Here is a 10,008-nt window from a genome sequence, read left to right as displayed (position 1 = left end):
AGTGAAAATCGCTGACATGCATGGGGAATACAGCTTCTACAGGCTCGCTTACTGTCAGGACTCAGGGACCAGAATTCAGGATGGCGGACCGTCGGGATGGCGATATTTCGGTGTGGCAGCCTGTAACTGTTGGTTAAATGGCCCGTTCGGTTGGTATTGGGATAACTGGGGCTTTACTGGTATAATGCAATAGCACCACCCAGCGGTGAAACCCGTGTACACGAAAAAAAATGACCCTCTCTAAATGTTTAGAGATTTTTGTACACGAACTTACCCCTACATTATACAGTATTTTTGCACTAAAAAAATATACTGGACAGGAACTGTAACCAAATAACGGCCTGGTGCAGGTCGGTGCAAAAAAAAAAAAAAAAAGCCTTGAGCAAATAGCCCCTGGTTCTTTTAAACAGCCTGGGGTCAAAATCGATTTTGTGAAATAAACGCCCAGGCTACTATTTGGAAAAATACGGTATCTATGTGTTGTAAAAGCATTTTGCTCTGCTGCTTTAGACAGCCTGTATAAATGATGTCTTGAAGCCTGTCTGATTGTAGTAGTCATTATTTTGACTTAGTATCTCATTATTTTGACTTAGCAAGTCATTATTTTGACTTAGTATCTCATTATTTTTCCATCAAGTGGTGGAAATGGGCTTCCATAGCGGTCAGTGCCGGTGCGGTGTTGCTGCAGGAGGATGCGGCAGGTGTCGAGCATCCTATCAGCTATTTCTTGCGAAAATTTAACACTCACCAGCTTCGTTATTTGACCATAGAAAAGAAGACGCTCGCCTTACTATGGTCACTCCAGCATTTCGAGGTGTATCTTGGGTCTTGTAGTCTCCCCATCGTCGTTTACACCGACCATAACCCCCTCATATTCCTTGCACGCATGTACAATCACAACCAACGTCTCATGCGCTGGGCCCTGTTGGTTCAAGAGTGGAACCTTGTGATTAAGCATAAGAAAGGGGCCGATAATGTCGTAGCCAACACCCTGTCCCGTGTATAGTCTGTTCAGTAACAAATCCGGCAGGTTTGTATTTATGTGGGGGGGTGTTATGGTCTCCGGACCTTAGTACATTTATTTTCTGTGTTTAATGTGCTATGCACGTCATTGCGGGAGTTATTCGGCCAGCACTTGTCAATCATTTATGTGTGTGTCTAACTGTCTACTTTTCTGGAGGGAATCCCCGGCGAACCACGCGTCCAGCCCGCCCTCCTCTGATGCTGTTCAGTGTTCCCCTGCTTGCTGGTCAGCCGGCCTCCTCGCTGTCGTCATCGGTTCCGGCCAATCACGGCTTCACCGGCCTCTCGTCCGAACCTTTAAAAGCTGCACGGAGTCAACGGCAATCGGCGGCTGTGATTTAATCTGAGCAGCCCGCCTCGCTCCGTTTGTGTTTTCAATTGCTGTAATCTGTTAGTTGTTGTATCTGGGGAATCTGTGGGCTTTAGGATTTAGCTCCTTAGCCTAGCCACATATCCTTTTTCACACACACGTACATTGTTTGCTGTATAGATCACTAGATTTATGGGTGTCGGTTGAGTGTGTTTTGTTTGACAGGTAAGTGATAGAGCAGACAGGCAGATATGTTTTGGTTTTGTTATTCTGGGTGGCCTTCCACCACCGTTAGTTAGCTGGGGTGTTTATTTTGTTGGTGACAGGTCAGAGTTTTGTTTTAATTGTTTTATGGTTTGCCGTCACCCGCAGCCCTTCCCTGAGTTTGTTATACCTTAAATGTAATTCACCACTGAGGCTCCTTTCTTGAGGCCCGATTTCCGGGTTGTGTTGCAGAGCCTGTGAGCGTGTTTTCTTTTTGTGTGCCGCTTTCTTCAAAAGCGTAGCTTGTATCGTTAATTTATATTGTGTACGAATAAACGGCAGCTTGCCTTATTTACTTTACTTTCATTGTCTGGTTTTATGTTGCTTCCCTTACCCCTAGACTCATACTGGGTTGTAACACCAGACCTGACTGCTGATCAACGAAAGCAACACACCGCCTTCAATGAAATCAGAGATCTGCTACGGAAGACCAAGCTGAAACACGGGGTGGTAAATCCAGGGAAGATGCTGATTACTTTCAATAATGAAATGCAAGCCTTCAAGACCCCATCTGAAGCTATGGACTTCTACATGAAGGTGATCCAGCCAGCTTTGAAGAATGACTAGCAGACTGTGTGGTTTTGCCTGAAATACAGGTATGGAATTTGGTCATGAACTGCGCCAGAGACAAAAAAAAAAAAAAAAAGGAATACAGTAAATATTTTGCTGTTTTTTGTTAACTTGGATGGACAATACAGTATAGTACATAGTACATATAGTACATTTGTGATCTGTTTGTGATTTTATTTCCCCTTTAATTTAATTTACTTAGAAGTAGAGGGGACAGAATAAAGTTATTGAATTAGTTTTATACTGTCTAGTACCTTTTTATATTTAGGGGCACAATGGGAATATAAAGGGGAACGCTGATGAAGCTGAAGGTATGGGGAGGCAGACGGGAGGAGTCACAGAAATAGGGAAAAATTATGTGAATAATTATGAATGGTTGACTCCCTTTGGTGGGTTTTGGGAAAAACAGCTGGGGAATGACATGGGGAAGTGGCCTGAGGGTAGGTTTTATTTTACTTTATGTGTACAGTTTTTGGGTTGTTACAGTCCCCCTCATTTCGCATACAAGTAATGTCACATAAGTTGTGCAGCTAAAGTTAATATGGAAACAGGTTCACCAAATCATTTTAATACACAGTCAAGGATTAATTTAAAAGTATTATCTTGGAATGTCCAGGGGATTAATAACCAGACTAAGAGTATAGGGTGTCTTGATGTTATTGGCAGACAAGGTGCGCACATTGCATTACTTCGAGAAACCCTGAATAATACAACAAGATATTCACAAAATAGGAAATAATGCGTATAAAGTAGTTGCTTCATCTTCTGCCAATAACAAAACAAAGGGAGTTATAATATTGCTTCGCAATAATCTCAAACTGTAATTGCTAAAGGGCAAGATGAAGAAGGTAGAATAGCTTTTATAAAAACAATTTTTTGTGAGAAAAGAATAGCTTTTCTGTCAGTATACACACCAAATATGTATGAACCTGCTTTTTTTGCTAAATCATCTAGCATCTTGGGTGATATGACTGATTATCAATTAATTTTTGGAGGAGATATGAATTCTGTGTTTGATCCTTTGATGGATCGCTCTAAAATAACTAGTACTGGCTCTCTCAACTTCAGCATTATCTAATATGGCGACAAATTATGCCATGGTAGATGTTTGGAGAGTGTATCATCCAGACAGGAAGCAATTTAGTTTTTTCTCAGCTAGACATCGAACATACTCCAGAATTGATTATATTTTGATGTCAACTAAGATTATTTATTTGGTGCAGAAGACAGAAATTGTATACATGTCTATTTCTGATCATCATGCTAATTTATGCACAGTAGAATTTCCTAATACTCCAAATTGGGCCCCTAGATGGAGATTTAATTTAACATTATTATAGAATGGAAAGTACTGCGAGCAGTTTCGATTAGCTTTACGGGAATTCTTGGATCTCAATGAGAATTCTGTGAATGATGTAAGGTTCTTATGGGATGCTACCAAAGGTTTCATTAGAAATAATACTATAGCATTTGCCTGTGGTCTCAATAAGACAAATCTTAAAAAAATCACAGATCTAGAGTATATTCAAGCTAGACTGACTGCAGAGCAGCAGAGTAATTTTGATCCTGAAAATGAAATTGAATTATCCAAAGTAAAAGCAGAATTACATGCATTACTTACACAAAGAGCTGAGTTTCTAGTTCATGGAGCGAGGCAAATAGAATATTTGGATGGAAGTCGCCCCAGTTTTCTGTTAGCTAGCAAAATACGTGAAAATGATCGAATGGCTGATATTTCAGTGATTATGTCCAATGATGGTGTTCTACTGTATGACCCATTACTAATTATTCGTGAATTTCAACATTTTTATATGAAAACAATATTCTTCAAAAGAACAGTGTACAAAATATAATTTTGACATTTTTGTTGAGGGGATTAATTTACCCACTCTTTCCAGTGAGGACGCAAGATTATTAGATTCTCCTATAACGTTAGATGTATTATATGCTGCATGAATTGGGTCCTTTATTATTACATATGATACAAACATCTATACATAAAGGTGAATTTAATAGAAATGTGAATACCGCAATTATCTCTGTTTTGCATATAAGGCGTCTCCTCCACATTATACATTTTAGTCAGACGATATCATCACCATGTGCAGTTTTATCCGTCGACGCAGAAAAAGCCTTTAACCGGCTTTAGTGGTCATATTTGTGGTACACACTGCAGCATATGGGATTTGGGAAAATGTTCATAAATATGCTTAAAATTTTATATGCTAACCCAATGGCCATGGTCTTAACGGGCAATCAGTGTTCCCCACAGTTTGCCATTGCTCAGGGTACCCGTCAGGGGTGCCCTGTGTCAGCACTCCTATTTGTTTTATCCCTTGAGCCGCTAGCCCAAGAAATACGAAATTCGCAAGAGCTAGAGGGAATAACAGTAAAAGACACAATTCATAAGACATCTTTGTATGCAGATGATTTGATAATATATCTGGACCAGGTACCAACTTCTCTTCCAATTGTTTTAAATATACTGAAGGAATTTGGTTCTATTTCTGGTTATAAGATCAATTTGGGAAAGTCTTCTTTGCTGCCCTTAAATGCGGTGCTTAAGAGTATTAACACAAATTCTAGTAGTGTCTAATTTTAGATACTTGGGACTTGACATTTACTCTTTCTTGGACAAAACAGTGATGAAAAATTACAAAAAACTTTCAAATTCTATTATAGAGGATTTAAGTAAGTGGTCAAAACTAACAATATCATTAGCAGCTAGAATCTCTATCGTAAAAATGAATTTACTTCCTCGGATTATCTTTTACTGTAGTATGTTACAAATGCCCCCATTAGCAGGTTATTGGAATAAATTACAGAACCTTGTATCAAAGTTTATATGGAAAGGACAAAAACCAAGGATTAAAACTACAATACTTCAGCGTGATAATAGATCAGGTGGCTTAAATGTCCCAAATTTTGAATTGTATTATTTATCTTTTATGCTTCGTTCATTGGAAAAGTGGTTCGAAGATGAGTTAAAGACCCCTGGGTCCAATTAGAAACACATATCATATCACCATGTTCTTTTTTCAGGTCTATCATATAAGCAATGTAGTACTAAATTTGGACCAATAATAGGACATTCGATTCATACTTGGCAGCATTGTGTAAAGATAGGCCACTGGGAAACAAAGTGGCATGTAGATATCCCAATATTTAATAACACTATTTTACAAATAGGTGGAAAACCCATACAGTTCCCAAAGTGGCAAAACACTGGTATTCATACTCTCTCAGATATCTATAATAATAATGGCCTACGGTCATTTCAAGATCTGAAAGACATTTTTAATTTACCGGGGTCTTCCTTCTTTTTTTATTTACAATTGCGCACGGCCATGCGTACATATGGGGTACCATGGACCCAGCCAGTACCTATTCACCCATTGGATACATATGCTATGGGAATGTCCGGAGGTTAACACCCTCTGGATGCAAGTAACAAGAACTTTATCAAATATATTGGAATTAATTATACCCTTCCATCTAAATATTATTTTATTGAACGATGATTCTTCGCTTGCTCTATCAAGCCATCTAAGAAAGACTCTTTTTTTGTGGATTAAACGCAGCAAAAGAAATAGTAGTAATGAGATGGAAACATCCACAAGATTTAAATATACGTTACTGGCAGTCATCTTTTTATTCTAATCTTTCCATAGAAGTGGCAACAGGTAGAATAAGGGGCATTAAAGCTGAAGTAACAGAAGCTCTTCTTCTAATAATGGAAAAATTGAAATCACAATAACTAGCATGTGTAGAGATTACTGATGTCTGTTTATGGTCCTATATGGTGTACGCCTAAAATAATATGAATATGTCATTCTTTATACGTGTATGTGTATGCACATGTGTATAATGTTGCATGTTGTATATGTTTTTTTGTTGTTTTTTTTTAATTGGGGGTACACTTGGATTATACATTGAATCTGGATGAACAAGTTACTCAGTTTAAGACCAGAATCTTCGTTCCATTGAGGGCTGGTTTTAAAACACAGATTTAAATCAATGTAAAATATAAGGATGAGTTTTTCTTCATTGTGTGTGGGGGTAAAGAGTAGGGTTTAAACTTTTGTTTGGATTATAGGAGGATAAGTGAAGGTACAGTATATAAACATTTTGAGTATCGCTCAAATTTATTTTGTATTGCTATTCATCTAATTTACGTAAATACATTATATGCTTAATGTTTTTGTGGATACCTTCAAGTACAGATGTAGATATGGCATGTATTGTCAATACTGTATTTTTTCAGTTGTGATGTTTCCTCCATGATGAAAACAAAAAGAAAAAAACAATAAAAATTTGGTCACCAAAAAAAAAAAAAAAAAGAAATTACTTTGCTGAGTACAATACCGTTATTACGGATAACAATGATTGCCACGACTACAAAATACTATTTATATTGATAACACGGTATATTTACAATAATGGCAAATTCTCACTGCAAAGATCAGTGCTGTTCACTATCTAACTTCTATTTTAGCAATTAGCTGATGGTCAGTATCTATCTGAACTTCGTGTTCCAGTGGAGCTGATCACAGATGGTGGTTCTGCTGCAGGACAGGCCAGCTGGAATGTAATGTCTGGAAAGTGTATTTCCTCTCATATGATTAGATTGATCAAATGTGTAATTCCTTAAAACCTTTTTTTCAAATAGGTACCTGTTATATTTCTTTTAATATGTGGACCCTGCCTTTGTCTTTCAGTACCTGAAGAAAATGTCCCTAGGTTGGCGGCTGGAATTGGGATGTACCAGTTGCTCCTTCAGGTGCTCCAGAGAGCAGTTGTAGACGTAGACTGGACACTTTAATTGGCTGCTGTCGCTGGTGTTCTGCTGGGAGACCTGCCTGATGAAGCTGATGTGTAAATCTGCCTTCTGCGGCTCAGAGAATTGGACCCCTTCTTTTTCTACCAGATCTGGAAAGATAGAAAAGTAGATATTTTCTTAATTTATTTTCTCTGGCTCAGCTTACCTTTTGTGTGTAAAATACATGTGGTGCCAACATAGATTTCAACATGTGTCAGTTAACAAGTTTGTGGTGTTGCTTTAGCCCTAAACCTGTCTTTAACTAGAAGATACCAATTTGCTTTTGATTACAACTCTGGATAAGTGTGTTAAACCGACCTGAGCCTGGGGTCCCAGACTCTGTCTCTGACACTCTGCTGTCCCAGCTGTGCTGGTCAAGGACCAGGGAATCAGCGGCTCCAGTCTGGCCCTCAGACTGTGGTGAGAGCACAGGGGATCTGGCAGTGAAGAGTCCGTTGCTGAAGCTCCTTCGCAGTTTACTGGCCATACTGAGGCCCGACTCAGACCTCTCCAGCCCGCTGATGGAGCCAGACAGGGAGTCAGCCTGAGATTTGTTGCTAGGAGTCAAAGTGTCATCCTCCTGTGTGTTAACATTACTCTGAGGCTCCGTCTCCAGCCCTGACACCATCAACATCAGAACATCTGCAACATAAACATAACATCCACGTTTAACTCTTAGGTTTTGAACACATTGTTCATAATACATATGAAACCACATAATAGTAAAAATCCAAGATGTACCAGTGAAGGAGGCAGGGAGAAAGGTGAGGAGAATCTGCTGGGAGTTGATGTATTTGGCGTAGCACCTCCACTGTGGCACAGAGCAGCTCCTCTCCCCCAGCAAAGGCTCTTCACCCACAAGGTCTGCATTACTGAAACTCTGTCAAAGACAGAGAGGAAACATATGTTTACTGTATCACTGCACTGCAAGAACTCAGTAAGAGAGTTTTACATTAGTTTTACATTTACAAATAGCTCCTGTCAAGAAATATTCAGGGCTGATCTGATCAGATCGGATCGATGGATGAAAGGAGCAGCTGCTGCAAGTGAATGTAAACTTTAAGGCCCAGCTGAATCAACAGTTAAGTTTCACAATCAATGTCCATGACATTCTGCTGCTCCATCTCTACCATGAGTGCACTCTGCACTCAAACAGTGTGGTGCTATAAATAACCTAATGACTTATATGTTGAAATAACAATACAAAATCTTTTTGTGGTGGCAGGTAATAGATGTTTTAATCGTGGCGGGCCACCACAAATAAATGAATGTGCGTGAAACCCTGACCACTCATTGATTTATAAACAGTCATTCTGTGGGTGAAGTATTCCTTTAACCTTCTTCCCATACTGTAGACCTACTTTGGTCTCAGATCTTAATAGTAAAGCCATATCTTTAGAAAGGAAATACTGTAAACAGGTCAGTAGAACAGATGGTTTAAATTTTTAACATGATATAGGGACTATGTGTTCCCTCTCAGACTACCCTGATGGAGTTACACTTAGATGTAAATGTGTTTAGTTTTGCCATAAAATGTTGATGATATAAATATGCCCTACGGTTGGTATATAGAAAACCAACCACAACTCTTTGTATTTCATTAGTTCCACCTTTAGTCTGTTAGTGCCAGGTGGATAAACATCATATGTTTTAGAACATATAACATGTATAAGAATGAATGTATTACTAATACAAAATCAAATTGTGATATTGTGCTATATACTGTATAATGTCTACAAAAACTTAAGTAAATTACTTACTATTATGGCCAATACAAAATCAAATTGTGATATTGTGCTATATACAGTATAATGTCTATAATTACTTAAGTAAATTACTTACTATTATGGCTTAATACTTGAATGTGCATTAAGGTTTGCTGATAGATGAGATTACCTGTAAAGTGCTGGTAGATCCCATCACCTCTTTGCTGCTGCCAGTGGTGTGGAATGACGTTATGGTGTCCTGTCTGTCTGGAGGCTTCACAAACTCCTCTGACATAACACACAACATAAGAGGCATAAATTGTGATACATTAGAAGACAGTACGTCATCAGGAAGCCCTTCCTGTATAAAACTGTATGCAAAGCGGTACATGTCATCACACTCTCACAAAGTCACATACAATAGCTAGTACAACAGCTGATGGTAAGATGCAGAGACATGTACTGACCTTTAATAACAGGTAAGGAGAAAGGAGCAACAAAACCGTCTCGTTCTCGCTCTAAGATATGCTGCATGAAGGCAGCATGGTCGCTGTCAGCTAACGGGATCTCTCGGTCACTAAGCTCATGCTCCAGGCTGCTATGGAAGAGACTAAGCAGGAGCTCGTTGGGCAGACAGGAGGAGCCGTAAATCTGCTCCTCATTCTCCACTGCTACAGAGAAAAAGGTGAAGACACACATGACAACAAGAAACACTTCCTAGATCTTAGAAAAGAAAATGGTATTCCTGGAATTTCCCAGTATTTTCTTAATTGCATCATAAATTTCTTATGTACATCTGCTGCAGTAGGTGATATATGGGCGGGGAGGTCAGCCCCCTTATAAGCAAAATGACCAAAATGTGTCCCCCTTGTTAACCTGCCATCCCTCTCCATCCCCAGGGTATAGGCCCAGACGCCATTCTATCCATACCCAGAATTATAACTAATAAATAACTGAATATAAACAAATAAATAATTACTACATAATTTCAATTCTAACCGGCACAGAACATATAGCACGGGTTTAGTGACCAATACTTACACACTAAATGTATGCATAAAATCAGTCCCTTTCTGCCTCTCTGACTGCTCTTCTTACATTGCTTACATTTATAATGTCCATGTTTCCAGACTGCAGTCCTAATTTGTAAGCTGCTAAATTTGTTTACATACTTTGACCTCAATGAAACAATGGTTGCTGTTACCAGAGGAGTATTCCAGGTAGGAGGTTCAACAAACTCTGAGTCTAACCCTGAACTCTGAGTTGATTTACCCTGAGATGGGAAACTCTGAGTTACCGGTTCCAGAACAGCTGAT

General features: G+C 39.0%; 1 protein-coding gene across 7 annotated transcripts in view; it reads right to left on the bottom strand.

The window, feature by feature from the left end:
• szt2 (SZT2 subunit of KICSTOR complex) overlaps window positions 1-10,008 on the bottom strand; it is a 442,490-nt gene that overhangs the window by 376,680 nt on the left and 55,802 nt on the right. For 6 of the 7 annotated variants that reach the window (XM_050055637.1, XM_050055638.1, XM_050055644.1 and 3 more), the window contains exons 22-26: window positions 9,160-9,363; window positions 8,883-8,980; window positions 7,728-7,866; window positions 7,305-7,628; window positions 6,889-7,096 (exon numbers count right to left, since the gene is read on the bottom strand). In XM_050055637.1, the coding sequence (XP_049911594.1) occupies window positions 6,889-7,096; window positions 7,305-7,628; window positions 7,728-7,866; window positions 8,883-8,980; window positions 9,160-9,363 (973 nt within the window). The remainder of the gene's footprint in view (window positions 1-6,888; window positions 7,097-7,304; window positions 7,629-7,727; window positions 7,867-8,882; window positions 8,981-9,159; window positions 9,364-10,008) is intronic. The other variant, XM_050055640.1, reaches the window with a different exon arrangement.

Source organism: Epinephelus moara, chromosome 10 (assembly GCF_006386435.1).
Source record: "Epinephelus moara isolate mb chromosome 10, YSFRI_EMoa_1.0, whole genome shotgun sequence".
In the NCBI taxonomy this organism is placed as follows: domain Eukaryota; kingdom Metazoa; phylum Chordata; class Actinopteri; order Perciformes; family Serranidae; genus Epinephelus; species Epinephelus moara.
The sequence above is the reverse complement of the archived record's forward strand: the minus strand, read 5'-3'. Positions and strand labels throughout refer to the sequence as shown.